Source organism: Gorilla gorilla, chromosome 1, assembly GCF_029281585.2.
Source record: "Gorilla gorilla gorilla isolate KB3781 chromosome 1, NHGRI_mGorGor1-v2.1_pri, whole genome shotgun sequence".
Taxonomy (NCBI): domain Eukaryota; kingdom Metazoa; phylum Chordata; class Mammalia; order Primates; family Hominidae; genus Gorilla; species Gorilla gorilla.
This window is the reverse complement of record NC_073224.2, coordinates 203152469-203169478: the sequence shown is the minus strand read 5'-3', so window position 1 is coordinate 203169478 and position 17010 is coordinate 203152469. Positions and strand designations below refer to the sequence as shown.

General features: G+C 51.1%; 1 protein-coding gene across 1 annotated transcript in view; it reads right to left on the bottom strand.

Annotated features, from left to right (window-relative positions):
- Window positions 1–972: 972 nt before the first annotated feature.
- GRIK3 (glutamate ionotropic receptor kainate type subunit 3) overlaps window positions 973–17010 on the bottom strand; it is a 238572-nt gene continuing 222534 nt past the window's right edge. Inside the window, exons 14-16 of the mRNA XM_019015481.4 lie at window positions 11558–11780; window positions 10429–10679; window positions 973–7487 (exon numbers count right to left, since the gene is read on the bottom strand). Coding sequence (XP_018871026.1) covers window positions 7293–7487; window positions 10429–10679; window positions 11558–11780 — 669 coding nt within the window. The 3' untranslated portion in view covers window positions 973–7292. The remainder of the gene's footprint in view (window positions 7488–10428; window positions 10680–11557; window positions 11781–17010) is intronic.

Genomic DNA, 17010 nt, shown 5'->3' with positions numbered 1-17010 from the left:
CTCGTTCACAATAGATCATATGTGTTAGGAGCTTAGCCTAGCACCTGCCACATGGAAAGTGCTCAATAACCATGAGCTATTTTTAAGATGATGTCATAGGAGAACATGAAGGGTTCTGGTTGGAAAGGGGTCTCTACCAATTCAATCTGTTTGAATGAGAGTTGGAGGCAGAGGCGAGGCAGAGGCTAGCTTCCCACTCCCTTTTGGGCTGTTTCTGTCACGGGAACATGAGGTTTTTCAGCAGCTTCAGTCCACTACTCATCTCCAACTTCCTGGGTGCCGAGGAGCACTATGATGTGGGGTGGTGGCGGCCCCAGTGTCTTGATGGAGACTTCTTGGACCCTGGATTGCAGCTCTAGGGTGTGTCTTTCCCTCCCAGCTCTGGCACAAGGCTCAGAGGTGGTCATGCACTGGCGGGTCAGTTCTGTATTATTCTGGGAGCCATTCCTGGAGGACCAAGTTGGCCAGGCTCCCTCATCTCTTCCACTGGTTTTATAAACCTCCATACTGAATCCCTTCCTGCTGGAAATGTCCCGCCCTGTACTCTGATTGTATGAGCGGTTTCCGTCTCCAGAGGGCAGTTGACATAGAGCTTTCTCATTTCCAGTTTGAAAAAGCTCAGGTGAGACTCTGGCCAAGCTGGGATAAGGTGTCTACCCGACCTCACTAGCTGTGACCAAAGGGACAGGGCCACGTGAGTAAGTATGTGGCAACTCCCAAGGGAGTGTGTGGATGGAGATGAGGGAGGGGTGTTGCCAAGGGAAGGGAAGACAGAGGTCAGACAGTCTCAAGGACAGACCCCACATCCTCAATGTCTGAACCAGGAGCCTGGCTGGAGCCACCTGCCTACTGGGCACCAGGGTCTCTTGCCTGGGACACAGTCATCCCTGGGGGAAGATGACAAAAGTTCGTCGCCCAGCACCTTCTGGTTCTAAGGAGAGAAGAGAAACAGAAAACATGCCTCAAGGGAGCCCTGTTTTCTAGAAACATTTTATTTAAAATTTAAAACCATATTACTTCATACAGCAAACTGTGCACTTTGATATATCACAGTGTCTTAAAAAGGAAAATAATCAGATTTGTTTGGAAATTTATTTACATCAGCCTAGAATGATTGGCAAGTAACACAGTTACTATGAAACCCAAATTGTTACAAAATGTTTACAAAAAACTATATTCATAGAAATTCTGCATGTCCACAAAGGGCATCCCCTGAATGGCCCAGAGACCAGTGTGTGGGAACCATGTTGAGTGGGAGTGGGGGGCGTCCAGGCACTCTGGTCTGGGTGGTGGGACAGGTCTAGGGTCTCAGAGGCCCATGGTGCTCCCTGGGGGCTCAGCCCAGAGCCTGGGAACTGAGGCCCCTACCATGGGAGGCCCAACCAGGAAGTCGGCCCAGGCAGAGGTGGGCTGGGGGCTTGACGCACAGTGGTAAGAGGACCCATGATCCCTATGGAACCAAGACAGGATGCTCCTCATGGGGCTGGAGTCAGGCGTGCTTGGTCAGGGCCCCAGAGGCAGACCCAGAGTTCAGTGCAGACCAGCCTGACACCTGAGGCTGAAGCTGGGGCAGGCTGCTGACTGCACGGAAGCCCACCTCAGATATCTCCTCCCCTGCATGCTCCAGAGATGCTCAGACCCGCGAAAGAGGCTAAAAGAATGGAACTGCAGAGAACAGACCGATCTGGGTGAGCCAGGGACAGAAGTCTGCAGCCTCCTGGGGAGGGGGCACTCTGCCAACTGCCCTGCCAGGATGCCGCAGGGGAGAGAAAGGCAGACAGATGGAGCCTGGGCTGTGCTAGGATAGGAGCTACCTTCTTGCCTCTCATCTTTCACCCCTCTGGCTCTGAGGTCACTCCCTGACAGCTGGTCTCTGGGTCAAATGGGGCTGGGGAGGTTGTCTGAGGCAAGGCAAACCCTTGGCTGGCATTTGACTGAATCTATGGCTGCTTCTTCATGTCTGGAGGCCTCAGAGTTTCAATCCATAAAATGGAGACAATCTGGGAGGTGATGTGAGGTCCACTGTTCTAGAAGGCAGGAGGACAGGATCAGTAACAGGGGCATGGGAACACTGTATCGGCATGCTGGCCATGCCCTGGGGGCATTCTCTTTAAGAAGTGCTTTCCCTAGTTGTGAGCTGTGTTGTGTGCAAGTTGTGACTGCTTCTGCATGTGGGTGAGAATCAGAGGCAGAGGCTTTTGCTACCTAGAATAGCCCCGCCTTCTAGGGTATCCTAGATGGAGCCTGAAACCTACCTGTGATTCTGCAGGCAGGTGTGAGAACAGGCCTGGGGAGTGGCCTGCTCTTTCCCAGCCCTTCTGCTCCTGATGAATTGCCCCAGAACTAGAATGTAATATTGGCACAGGGGCCGAGTACTAGCATGACATTGCTTCTCAGACACACCCAGCTGTCCTGCCTCAGACAGGCTCGGATGGAGATGAGGTCCGTTGGCCATTCCTGCCCCTCCCACAGGAGGCCCTGGCGGTGCAGGGCTCACCTGGCAGCACCATGTAGCTCTGCCCTCTTCTTCAGGGTCTGGAGCTCTGATGTGTGGAGGGCCTTCCCCACCCCAAGGGGCTCTCTGAGACCTCCCTCCCAGACTTTGCTGCTGCAGCCCCCATCTCTCATCTGGTCCTCACCCGTGCTGGCTGGGTTATGTACACTCCGTGTGCAGACGTGCAGGAAAGGGTTGTATACACATGGGCTACAGGTCATATATACACTGTGCATATATATATATATATATACAGTATATATATATATATTTTACATTCATATATATATTGTACAGAACATTAACCTTCTACCTAAAAGTTTTGTGACTCATGTATGACCTCAGCTCTCAAATTTTTACTCCAGGGCAAATCCAGGACTGAAGGGAAGGCCTGATTTAAACTGCCATGGGGACAGAGGGCACGGCCCTTCCATGGCAGCCAGCAGCCGGGCCACTTCCAGATGTGTCCACTTGACCTGCAACTTTCAGATGTGTCTAATCCAGAGACCTGCCCACAGAGTTGGGCTCATTTCTTGTATCTGTCCATGAGGCTGGGCCCATCCCAGATGATAAGTCCATATAGCTGTTTGTCCAAACCTCTAGCCCCTTTGCAGATGGGTATCCACACAGGACCACTCCAGATGTGAGCCAGAGAGGCCAGCCTACTTTCAGATGTTTGTGCATGTAGCTGGGAGTGGCTCAGGGAGGGACCAACTTCATGCTGAGTGATGAAGCAGGAGCTGTGACCCACCCCCCACACCCAGTACCCCTGGAAAAGTAGGCAGAAAGGGAGCTTTTGATCATTCTTGGTGAGTGCACGCCTGGTGGAGGGGAGCAGCTTCTAACCTGTTTGGCCCTTTACCCTGGCCTGGGCCAGGATTCCCATCTTCCAGGGCCTAGGGCATGGCAGGGGTTGGGGGTGGAGCCAGAGTGTGTTTCCGGCTTAGATAGAGTCTCGGCTGTGAGGAGGGGGTGGCCCTCTTACCCCTCAGACACTCAAAGTCCAGCACACTGGCCAAGGGGGCGTCACCCCTCGCGAGAGACTCTTGCAGCATGGGGCCACCTGAACATTGACAACGCTTTCAGGATTTTCTTCTGTCCAGAGCAGAGAAACCAGCAGCAGGACAAGGGGAGAGTGATCGGGAGGGCTCACTGTCCTTAAGCCCCAGGGCCTCGACAGGGGTGGTGGGGTTGGTGTCTTCTTACCACTGCCCCTCAACTAGGCCAGCTTGAGCAGGTGGAGAGGAGGCACTGGCATTTGGGGATGCAGTGGGGACATTCTTCTGTTCAGGGCTGGCATGTGGCACCACGCAGGGACAGTCCAGCATCTGCTCAGGCAGGTTCCTTCTTCTGCTCCATCCAAGCAAGCTTTCATGCTTCCCATCACCTCTCAGTGCCTGCGTGTGTGCACACGCACTACACGTGCATACACACACATACACACACACGCATGCACCTGCCCCAGCTCAGCTCCATGCCCACTGGCAGGACAGACCTAAACTTAAAAAAACGCAAGATCTGCCTCACTGAAAACACCTCCCCACTCCGTCCCACCTCACAGATGTAGCATCATTTTCAGTGCCCCGGGAGAGACAGAGCTCATGCTTGGGCAGCAGTGTTCCTCACTGCACTTTGAACACTAGGCTGGTCTCTAGGACAAATGCAGGATATTGGCCAGAAGCCAAATATCAGCCACACCGACAACACCTGAACATCAGGACGCAAGTTTTGCCTGGGAGAGATGAGGCAGCGTGCCCTCCTGCTTCCACACAGGAGTCTAAAGACCAGTCGGTACATTTTGGGGGGTTTCTCGAATTGAATTCTGCCTCTGTTTATCCACTATTCTTTGTTCGTTTTATAAAAATTCTCACCACTTCTTCTTCCTCCTGTCACAATCCATATATATGCATAGCCTCTGAAGAACATGCTCACGTAGCATCACACACACAACACATGTGTGAGACAAGAGCAAGAATGAGGCACGTGCTATGAAATTATACTGGACAAAGTAAGACGGCGGTTAATGATTGTGTTTGCTGACAGCAAATTGGCAAATACCTTCATTAGAATCCTGTTACCTGGGAATTACAAGAAAAAGTTTTCCCTTCAAACAGGACATGATGTCCACAGCAAAGGCATCGGCAGCATGAGCCCCTGAAGGGTTGTGCCCCCGTCTCCTGGCAAGTGTGCCCATGCAACCTTGGAACCTCTCTGTGACAAATGATCTCTCCCATGACAGAAGTGCAAACAGACCCTGGTGCCCGGCCTTCCTGATCGTCTGTCTCTGCTTCCACTGTGACCTGGAACATATGTGTGTGTCCCACACACTCGGAAACTTCAACTCCACGTGGCTTCTTGTCTACAGAATGCATTGACCCACGTCACACAACTCTCTGGTCCTGGCCTTCCCCCCGCTCCCCACTGTGCACACATGCCTATACACATGTGTTCACATGCACTCAGACATGGACCCCTTGGTGACATGGCTTCTCCTTTTACGCATATTTGGCTAGCTGCAGGTAAGTTCCTGATCTCCATCCTATGCCATTCAGTGTACATGTGCACACACACATACCAGCATGCACACACCTATGCATGCATGCTTACATATGCATACTCACCAGGGCCCCATTATGACATGGCTTCTCCTGTTTTTACATGTATGGGGCCTTGCTGCTTCACATATTTGTCTCCCTTGTCCCCAATTCACTCAGATACACATACGCACGCATATGCACACATCAGATCCCCAAGGATTCACCTATTATTGCATGCCCTGGACTATGTTATATGTCATCTGTCCTGTGCCCCAGCCCCCGAAGCTCACACATACAAACACAAAGACACAGACACACATGCACACGCCCTCTGTACCCTGAAGCTTATGACAGCATGGCTTTTCCTAATATTACATGCATGGGGCTTTGGTGTATGTCTAGCCCTCCTCTCCCTCGTCCAATGTACATAGCCAGTCAGAGCTGCTAGGATTCTGGGAACCTGCTGGTTTGGTCCTGCAGCTCACAGTCTGGAGGAGGGGCAGTGTTTATCACATGAGCCCACTGTGGTCTCCTGCTTTGCTAGAGATTACCCTTCACCCAGATGAGAAAGCCCTTGAGATCCAAATGAAGCTCTTCCCTAACCGGGCTTCCCAAGCAGCATGGGACAGAGGTGGGAGGGGAGTGGCTGGTATGCCCCAGTTCTCATCCAGAATCCCCAGAACCTCCCTCCCCTGTTCAAAGCCTGCCCTCCATCCTTGGCCATGGCAAACCTGCTGGCCCATCATGTTCTCTTTAAGGACACTTTGTTCCTAATTCTTCATGTCTCATTCTTTTCCAAGACTTTTAAAGTCACAGACCTCTACGGCATTCACCACAGCAAGCTGGAACTCATAGGTCCACCCCCTGGCTGGTACCCAACCTGCAGCTACTTCTCTGCTGTCTTCCCCAAGCCCCACAATGCCATAGCTGCTCTGGACAACAGACAAGGGGCCAGGATGGCCTCATGTCTCTGTGTGGGGTCTTTGGTTAATTCTCCAGGAGGCAGCTTCTTCCTCCCTACCCTTGGGGCCTCTGCCAGCTATGATATTATGTCCCTGGAAACTTTCTTTTCCTGGGGAGCATCTCTAGGTTTGGTAAGTCCAGGAGACCAGAAGTTCTTTTGGTCTCTTTTGGTTTCCCTCACCTAGCCCAAAGTTAGTCTGTGTAGTAGGACACTGACTCCTTTTTTGAGGAGGGACAACTTGACTTTCACTTCAACCAACTCTTCTCCTTTCGAAAAGACAGAGGGAGGCCAAGGTCAACCAGCCAGGAATGGGGAGTTGTTGATGAGAAGATGGCAAAGAGCCCAGGTTTCCAAATGCGAACAGGGTTTAGACAACAGCTTGCTAACCAGGAAAGTGAGATCCATTGGCACAAGAGCCGGTGGGACTTCCGTGGAATCTGCTTTTCCTCTGCTGGGCTTCAAATACCGGCTGCATCTTTGGGCATCCTTTGTGAGAAATTCAGGGGGTCCTCTCTCCTCTGGCTAGAAAGTGGAGAAGAATTTTCTGTGGCCACTCCCCCACTTATATTCTTAGAGACCTCCTAGAGGATTAGGAACCACTGGGTCATTGTCCATAAGAATCCAAAATGGCGGCCTCTGTTTGTGCATTCTCTTCTCTCCCATACCCCAAACTCCTCTTCTCCCCTGTGTGGCTCTGTCTTCAACTCTGCCAGAACAGGGGCTGCCACGGGCAGCGCCAAGTTCAGAAGATTAGGACCACGTGAACAGCCCCAGAGGGATGAAGTCTTCCTTCTGCCCAGGCATATGGGATGGGTATCCCTCACCATGAGCTCCCATTGGCAGCCATGCTAGAACATCCTTAAGGCGCCGAAGGCTTGTGTCTCTGGCCTCATGGTCAAGCTGTAGGAGGCCTGGGCTCTTGTGGAAGAAATGGCAATATAAGAGCTGTCTTCCATTTTCTGTGGCCTCTGCAGGGCTGCGGCAGAAACTTCTGACTCTGGAGGAGAGTTGAGGGGAGGGTGAGTTTGGCCTGAGAGAGGCATGTGCTTCCTTTGGCCTTGGCTATCTCGGCTGGCAGCTTTAGAAACCCACAGAAGATCTGAGGAGGATGAAGCCCAAGCAGCTGGCCTGAGAGCCTGCTGGCTTCCTGGCAGGTAAGGGCAGGAGGCTCCTGGCCCAACAGGCAGGTGGCAGCTCTGGTCCCCAAGCCCAGTGTGGGGACAGGGGATGTTCCTTCCAATCTCCTTTGTTTTCCTTTGCCCAGCCCCCAGGCCTGAGGTCCCCACCCCAGCTGTGCCTAGGGGAACACAGGGGCTAAGGATGTGCTGCAGGCCATGCTGTCCTTGCCGGGAAGCCGGCGGTCATTGAATGTGTGCATGTTGATGACGGCGTCAGTCTTGACCATCATGGGAGGCTGAGGCTTGTGCTTGATTCGACGCTGGCAGGTGAGGGAGAAACGGATCTCATCGGCCACGGTGCTGCAGAAGGAACGCTGCAGGAGGGTGGAGGAGAGGGGTCGGAAAAGGGGCACAGAGTGATGCCCGGTCTTGCAGCTCCAGCCAGTTCCTCCCCTTTCTCCCAGAGTCTGTGCTAAGGTTACCCATCTTTCTCACACCTTCACCCCACCCATCCCTCTGCCACCTGCAGGATGATTAGTTTGTGCAGCAGTCTACAAAACCTGACACTCTTGTTTGGAGACTAAGGTAGGTGGGGCATCATCTTAACCTCGTTTATACATGAGCAAACTGAGGTTCTGAATGGCATGCACATTAACGTCTGAGGAGCTCTGGTTTACCTGTGCCATTTTTCTTCACTAGACTCGGAGGGCAGGAACCAGCCAGTTTCATCCCCATGGGCCCAACTCTCGAGCCCTGACCAAAGCACTAGCTTTGGCCCAGGGTCAGGACTGAAGAAACATTTGACGAATGTATGGATAAACTTTCTCCTGGAAGGGCTTCCAACTAAGGGGAAGAATCAGTGTCTTCCCACTCAGGGAAGTCCAGCACATGTTTCTCAAGGTGGAAAACTGGGAGGCAGGTCCCCGTAGGGCTGTTGGGTGGCAGTGACCTTCTTTTGGCCTGGGTCCCTGCACATAGCCAAGAGGAACATCAGGAGCGCAGCGTTTCCTGCAGGTATCTGATGATGGTGGCTTCCAGAGGTTGTCCTGCAGCTTGCATGGAAGGCAGTGGGGGATGCTGTTATCTCAATTTACCTAGTGAGGCCAGGGCACTAGCACCAGGACCACTTGTGTGCAGGGGCTGGGGACTAGGCTTTGAATTCTTGCTCTGCCTCCTACCAGCTGTGACCCCTCCAAGCTTCCCTTTCCTCACCTACTACATGCAGAATGTCATCCCTCCTTGCCTGCTTTTCTTCATTCCACAAATACTTAATGCGACCCTACTATGTGCCAGGCACTGTTCCAGGTGTTAGGCATGCAGCAGTGAAGAAGACGGATAAGGCCACAGCCCACTCAGGGAGCTTGCGGTCTAACGATGAGATGGAATAGATGATGAACACGTGAACAAATAAATAATTTCAGACAGTGACAGCCATTAGGAAGAGAATCAAGCAGTGAAATGGGATAGAGAGGGGCTGGGAATGGGGGCAGGTGAGAAAGGCTACTTGAGGAGGTAACATTGGAACTGAAACAAGAATGACCAGAAGATGTCAAGAACACACCCTCTGGGGGAGGAGCATTTTAGGAGCAGCATGTGCAAAGGGCCTAAGGCAGAAATGTGCTTGGTGTGTTCAGGACTGAACAGGAGTGGAGCAGAGTAGGGGAGGAGAGTGAGGGAAGGAGGTGGGCAGAGAAGTGGAGTAGATAGATCCCTTAGGCTTTTTGGCAGAATGAGGAGCTCTTTTTTATTTTTATTTTTTTATTATTTATTATTATTATTTTTTTGAGATGAAATCTCTGTCTCCATGCTGGAGTGCAGTGGCGTGACCTTGGCTCACTGCAACCTCCGCCTCCTGGGTTCAAGTGATTCTCCTGCTTCAGCCTCCTGAGTAGCTGGGACTACAGGTGTAAGCCACCACGCCCAGCTAATTTTTGTATTTTTAGTAGAGACGGGGTTTCACATTGTTGGCCAGGGTAGTCTCAATCTTTTGACTTCGTGATCCACCCGACTCAGCCTCCCAAAGTGCTGTGATTACAGGCGTGAGCCACCGCACCTGGCCGGGAGCTCCTTTTAACTGTAATGGGAATTCTCAGAGAATTTGATTGTTGTTCTTTTTTGATGTATCATAATTTTGTATCAACAGAGAACCATTCTCTGTAGTTAGACATTTAGGTGTTTACCCCTCCCTCCCATCTCTTCGTGTTATAATTTACACTTCAGCAAATTTCCTTGTAAATAAAACTGTGTCTATCTTTGACCACTTACACAGGGTACATTTCTAAAAGTGGAAATTGACAGGCCAAAATGTATGGATGCTATGGAAGACTGAACATACCATGAAGTTGCTTTCCAGAAAAGTACCTGCATAGACTTCCCTCAGCAAAGCTGGACAGCGTCCCTTCGGTTACACCCTTGCAAATTCCAACATCGAGTATTATCTTTCCCCCTCCTCTTTGTTGACTAAAGCTTGCTGGTTATAGAGGATTCCATTTCGTTTTTTACGGATATGTAAGTTGCTTGTTTATAATGGGCCCTTCTATATATAATTTAACTGCAATATCCTTGAACTTCTCTGTGAGTTGTGCTTCCCCCAGCCCAGCGGCCCTCATCTCGGGCACACATTTAAATCACCCTGGAGGGTTTTGTAAAAGCACAATGCTGGCTCCACCACAGACCAATTAAAACAGAGAGTCTCTGGGAGTGAGTCCAGGGCATTAGCACTTGAAAACTTTCTCCCTGTGATTCTAATTTGCTACTGGGACCCAGAACTACTGCCCAACCATGCTTGAATTAATCAGAAGGCCTGAGCCTAGTTCTACTGTCTATATGCTTGGGCCAATCCTGTTAACTTTTCCTTTTTAAACTTTTGATTATGGAAATTTCCAAATATATGCAAAGGTAGAGAGAACAGTATAATGAAACCCTATGCAACCATCACCCACCTTCAACAATTACCCTGGAGGGTTTTATGCAGGAAAATGATATGGTTTGAATTAAGTTTTAAACAAGGCACCAGTTGCTGTGTGAATTGTGGATGGTGTTGGGGAAGCGTGGAGGCTGGAGGGCCAGTTTGAAGGCTGTGGCATAATCCAGGCAGGAGGTGATGGGGCTTGGCCTGGGGTGGGGCAATGGCGATGGAAAAAAGTGCTAGGTCAGGACAGAGGTAGAGTGGCAGGGCTTGCTGGCCGACTGGATGCAGGGTGAGCTGTTGTGAGGCTGAGATGAGACACCACTGTGTGCCTGGCACATACAGGAGTGAAATCAGCGCGAATCTCCATTTCCCATCCTGCGCAGGCTCCAAGCTCTAAGGCTTACCTGCTCTCTCTCTGCTGTTTTGCGGAGCTTGTACACAAACTCGCCCACGGCCACCAGCACAGAGAGGACCAGCCCGGCGGCCAGGACAATGAAGATGCCCCCGATCTTCTGGATCCCCAGGGCACTGGCCTCTTTATTTTCCTCCTCAGGACACCCGCTGCCCCGCCACCACTTCTCCTTCATGATATGCAGCTTGTCCTCCTCCTGAAGCTGCAGGATGGCGATGGTGATCTTGTCCCGGTATGGGGAGCCTGAGCAGGGAGAAGGGACCCCTAGCCATCAGTGGCGTGTGGCCCATTCTGTGTTTGGCTCTGCCAACACCCTGGTCAGGCCACCACCACTAGCCCTCTGGATCAGCTCATGAAAGGGGGTCCCTATCCCTGTGAGTCCCCTTTAAATCGACGCATGGTATCTGGGTGAGTGGAAATGTCCTGTTTGAGCAGGGAGGTTGTGCCCATTGTGTATCAGTCCCTGTGGGCTCCCTGAAGTCCCAGTGCCCCTGAGCTGCATCAGCAGGGGCAGGGGCAGGAGAGGGAAGGCAGGAATGGCCTCTGGGAACTGTCCCCAAACCTTGCGTCTGTCCCAGCTCTCATTGCTCAGGCCAGGGCCACCCTCACAAGGCATGCAGCTCCATCCCTCTGCTTCCGGGCTGAGAAAATGTCACTTTTGTCCAGGTGTGGTGGCTCACGCCTGTAATCCCAGCACTTTGGGAGGCTGAGGTGGGGAGATCACGTGAGGTCGGGAGTTCGAGACCAGCCTGACCAACATGAAGAAACCCCGTCGCTACTAAAAATACAAAATTAGCCAGGCATGGTGGTGCATGCCTGTAATCCCAGCTACTCGGGAGGCTGAGGCAGGAGAATCTCTTGAACCCGGGAGGTGGAGGTTGCGGTGAACCGAGATCATGCCACTGCACTCCAGCCTGGGCAACAAAAGCAAAACTCCGCCTCAAAAAAAAAAAAAAAAAAAAAAAAGAAAAAAAGGAAAGAAAAGAACAGAAAAAAAAAAGAAAGCGTCACCTTTATCAGCCCCATGGAATGAGCTGTGAGACGGAGTGTGAGGGGACGCGGGGGTGGAGCCCTCCCTCTGCCCACACACCCACCCCTCCCACACGCAGCCCCTCGCTCACCCATGGGCGTGCCGATGCCGTAGCCCTTGGAGTCAATGAGGCCCCCGATCTGGGTGAGGTTGCAGTTCCTCTGCGTGACGTACTCGATGGTGGTGGACTCCATGAGCAGCGCGTAGTCGGCCGTCAGGGCCCTCTGGATGCCCTCCTCGTTGTTCTTCACCAGCGCCGAGGGCTTGCTGCTCATGAAGGCCCACATCTTCTCGAAGGTGGAGATCTTGGATTTCTGGGCCGTGAGGGAAGGGGTGATGCACACACCGTTACTAGGCACACCAGGGACCAAGCACCGCATACCCTGCTCAATGGGGGTTGGGGCCTTCAACTCGGTCTACAATCTTCAGAGAAAGGGAGTGCTACACGGTGCTCAGATATAGAAATTGAGGCCCTGGAGCAAAGGTCCCCAAACACACAGCTGGCGAATGATAAAACGGAAATGCAGACTCAGGCCTGCTTCCTGGAAACACTGGCCATGGCACAAGTGGTCTTCAAGCTGACTTTTTAAACATGGATTTTCTTTCTCTAAAATTTATTAAAAGTTAGCATGTTCAGGCTTTGTTCTAAGTGCTCTACCTGCATTAACTCGTTGATTCTTCACAGCGCTCACAGGAGGCAGGCACCATCACGAGCCCCATTTTACAGATAAAAAGATTGAGGCACAGCTAAGTCACTTGCCTAAGTTTACCCAGGTACTAAGTAGCAAAGCCAGGCTTCAAACCCAGGCCATCTGGCTCCAGAGTCCATACCCCTAACCCCTCAGCTGCCCTGCCTCACAGAAACCACTGTGAGGGTGGAGGGGGAGAGACGGCTGCTCATTGGGGCAAAGCTGAGTGGGTCCTGGGCCTCCCCTTTTACTTCAACCAATGGAGGCCTCTTTTATGTCCTGTTTCAGGGGAAGATTTTGCCTCAGACATGTTCTACTTCATTACTGTGAGGAAGGAGCAGGGTGCGAATTGCAGAGGGGGAGAAAAGTAAGGGCAGTCAGGCGAGGTGGTCTGCAAACCCCCTTCAGCTACACCAGAGCCCAGGGCTGTAGGATCCTGGGCTGGACACTGTTGCTTGAGCAGAATCAGAATCCCTAAGACCAGGTCCAGTGGGTAGGATGCTATGCCTATGCTGGGGAGACACAGAGAGGTCACTGGGGCCAGGAGAGAGGAGGGCAAGGGCTGAGTGTCCCTTGCTGCCTGGGGAGACTGTGCAGACCAGGGTGCACGGCATTCATGAGATTTCTTGGGAACTTAGTGCTTTGCCAACTGCCTGCTCCCAGCAGGGATCAGCCCTGTCCTGGCTGATCTCAGGGGAACAGGTGGTTCTGTAGGCCCCACTGAGCCCGGCTGGTTCCAAGTCTAGCTGTGTCTGTCTGTGATGTCAACCTGTCTGACTGGCACCCGGCCCAGCTCCAGTATGCCTGATGTCATGGGTGCAATTGAACAGGCTGGCGCAGGACTGGGGCATGGGCAGGGGGATGGGGAAGAAGCCATGCCTGCTGGGAGGAGCTAAGGAGCCTGGGAGGAAAGTGTACTTTCTATTCTCCAGTTGCTTCCTAGATCTGGCAAGGGCTGTCCCCTCCTAAACTGGCTTCTAGAGACCCAAACATGTCCTGAGGAAGAGCAATGGGGACAGGAAGGGGCCCCAAAGCCACAGACAGGACCCCTTAGAATTACATCTGAGCACCATATCAGTTGAGTGCCAGTGATGCCTTCTTTGGGCACAGGGCTGGGGGCACCTTCACAGATAAGCAGCCACTCCCCAACTACAAATTTACCTGCCCCAAAGCCAAAGGCATGGAAGGGCCCAGATGCCTGCAGCTCTCACTGGCCTCCCCCAGCCCCTCCTGGTCCTCAGCCTGCCCTTCTTTCAGCCATTGCTACTCTCCAGCTACTCCAGCTCTGCAGGACTCTCTTACCTCTGCAATCCCTGCCTCCAAACCTTTTGTGCTCTCTGCTCTCCCACTTCCTCAGCTATTCTTCCACCTCAGTGCTTCCTGTGGCCCAGGCTGTGCCCCACTCAGTATTCTTGCCCTTAAAAATCTTCCTGGTGTTCAGCTCTTCTGCCTCCCCCAATGTTTCTTATTTTCTAGAAAATTTCTGATAAGCAGATTCTCCCACCTCCAACCTCTTTTACTCCCTCTGTTCCTTTCTCACTGCTACGCTGTCTCCCCAGATTCTCCTGTTGTAGAAAGCTTCTAGATGGCTCCTACAGATCCCCATTTCTGGTATTCACACCTTTGTGTAATCCCCTCTTCTCGAATGTGAGCTGAAACTAGTGACTTGCTTTTAACTCTCCACAAAAGTGATGGGATGTCATGTCCAAAATTAGGTTACAAGAGACTGTGACTGGTACTCTCTCTGGCTCGTCTCACTCTGATGGAAGCTGGCTGTCATGTTGTGAGTTGCCCTATGGAGAGGTTCCCAGGGCAAGAAACAGAGGGCAGCCTCTGGCCAGCTATCAGTGAAAAACTGAAGCCCTTAGTTCAATCACCTGGGGGGAGCTGAGTCCTGCCAACAAGCATGCAGTGAGCTTGGAGAACATGCCTTGAAATGACTGTAGCATTAGCCAACACCTTGACTGCAGCCCCATGAGGGACCCTGAGCCAGAGGACTCAGCGAAACTGCCTAGATTCCTGATCCACAAGCTGTGAGATAGCAAATGTTCTTTTAAAACATGAAGTTTCGGGTAATTTGGTATGCAGCAATGGATAACTTATACACCCTCTCAACCACATAGTCACATAAGCGACTTCTGCTCCCAGTATGGTTGCTTTTTCAGATAATCATCAATTCCATCTATTCCTCTAATCAAAGTGTTCTAGTCCAGTCATCTCTGCTTTGCCAGATACACGTGTTCCTGATACTCTACCATCCTGGTTATTGGAACCTAAATACTTTTCTCCCTCCAGTGATTGCAGCTCTTCAGTTCCTTTCCATCCTTGTCTCTTCTGCTTTCCCAGTTCTCCCTCTACTACTAGAGGTGAGAACCAAAGGTAGATGAAGCAATCAGACCTCCTAATGCATCTGCCCATCTAATCTATCCTTCCAATTACCCATCAATCCATCCATCCATCCATCCATCCATCCATCCACCCACCTATCCATCCACCCATCGTCCATCCAACCATCCATCCAACCACTCACCCACCCATCCACTATTGTATCTGATCATGCTATCATCCACACACCATGTACATACTAGTTAATTCAACTAATCTGACTATCCACCTATCTATTACTTATCTATCCATCCATTTATCCATCTATCCAACCATCTATCTATCCATCCATCCATCTGTTCTCTTACCCACCTATCCATCCCCCAATCATCCATCCCTTTCTCCTCCTCACCCATCTTACCCACCCCCTCTCCTATGTCACCCACCCTCTCAGTCATCCATCCAATAAATCTCAAGTCCTGAGAAAAGTAACTTGACAATGAATCACTCAGGAAGCCCCACCTACTCCTTCTGTCTCAGAATGGGATAAGCACTTCTTCTCTTTCTCTAAACTCCTCCTTGTATCCTCCCCACACTCCGACACTTTATTCCTCCTATATACACGCCTGCCTGACACCAAACCATATGCTCTTTCCAGTAACACAACACCATAGATGGAGACAGAAATTTCAGTTGGGGCTGAAGGGAGTGTTGAGGCAGATGGGCTCTGAGGAAAGACACAAGAAAGGCACCAGTGGGTAAAGGAACTGAATGAGGAAGATGGGAAAGGGCACCAGAGAGCTTGGGCCAGTGAAGATGCAAGGTGAAAACAAGGCATGAAGCTGGCTGTGATGTTAATTTTAAGAGGTTCCTGGTTCTGGAGCCTCCTGGCTCCAGCACCAACTAAATTATTACCTCCATCACCTTCAGGTAGATGTGTCTGAAATCTGCTTTCCTAGAATGGTCCCCACTGTCCTTGTCTTCTGTCTTGGGGCCCCCGTTCTCAACCCCATCTCCTCATGGTCTCTGCTTCCCCTTAAGTGCTGTCCTTCTGTCCTTGAGCAGTTGAGTGATTCTGGGGCACAACCCTGTACAGGTTCCTTGTGGCTTGTCTAAGCAGGGATAGATAAATCCAGAGCCCTTCATGGACTCTCAGGTCCCTCTCTCCCATCTCTGGGAGAGTTCCCATCACAGGCTTGAGTTCCCATCACTGGCCAGAGCTATCATCACCACCCTAGGGAACGAAGTCTCACATACCTACAGCTCCTGTGTCATCCTGCCTGTCCCGGCCCTAGTGGGAACCTTAATAAAGATTGTTTCAGGGCTAGTCACCCAAATCAACTAGTGGAATCATCTGGAACAACCAATACACGGCGGTGTGCCAGGACAGAGATGCTTTTTTTATCAGCAAAATTGGCAAGAAAGTAAATTTCAGGCTCACGACTTTCAATTCCAGCCTCCTCAAAGAAGCAAATTGATTTTCCCTGACTGAAGATACTTAATCTTGAGAATTTAACATTTCTGTACAAGAGAATGTATGTAAGTCTATATATATACAGCAATTCCAAAGGGAGCTGAATTTCAGAGAATGTGTGCTCTGCAGTAGCAATGGGATTGCATACAAGACCTTGGTTGTTTTCCATACTGGAAAGAAGACCTTTTTCCATATTAATTGGCTTTCTTATCTCTGAGTGTGGAATCTTTGGTCTTACTGGATCCATGGATTTGAGCAGTTAATCATTTTTCTTGGGTAATTTCTGTGGGGACAGGAGGCCTCTTTGGAGTCCACGGCCTCTGCCCACTGCTACAGGCTCCCTGGTAAGGACAGTCTAGCTCCTAGTTCACCCCCACCCCATCCCGGCAGCACATGCCTGAGGCTTGCTTGTGGGAGGCTGCAGGCTGGGGGTGGAGGTAGTGAGAGGGGTGAGCTCCACTGCACTCTGGTGTCATAGCAGCTTGGACTCAAATGCCAGCTCCTTTTGTGACCACAAGCAAGTGACATCACCTCTCTGAGCTTCACTTTCCGTATCTGTAAAACGGGTGTTGTAAGAGTACGTGCTACTTAGGGTTATCGTGAACATTCAACAAGACAAGGTGTGTGAAGTGTTTAACACAGAGCGTGCCCCTAAGGCTCCATAGGTGGCCGGAGTCACTCTTTCCCTTTAAGGCTCCTTAATTCTCTGTAAGGCCCAGTTTTCTCATCTAGAAACTGGGGAGAAAAATCTCTATAGTGCTGAGTTGCTATGGCACTTAAAGGGGTAAAAACTCAAATGCTGACAGGGCCCAGGCAGGGTATTGAAGTAACTAAAGAAGGCTGGGTGGGAGTCTGTAAACTGGAGATAAACATTGCCTCTCAGCTGCTGAGAATTGCTGCAATTGATGTTTTAAAAAAATATACATATATAAATAAGCGATGTGTGGCCCCTCCAAATCACGTCTATGGGCTGCACAGGCCTGTGTATCACCAGTTTGCAACAATAAACAATAAAAAGTTAGCATTCACGGCATGCCTACTTTGTGCCAGGTAATG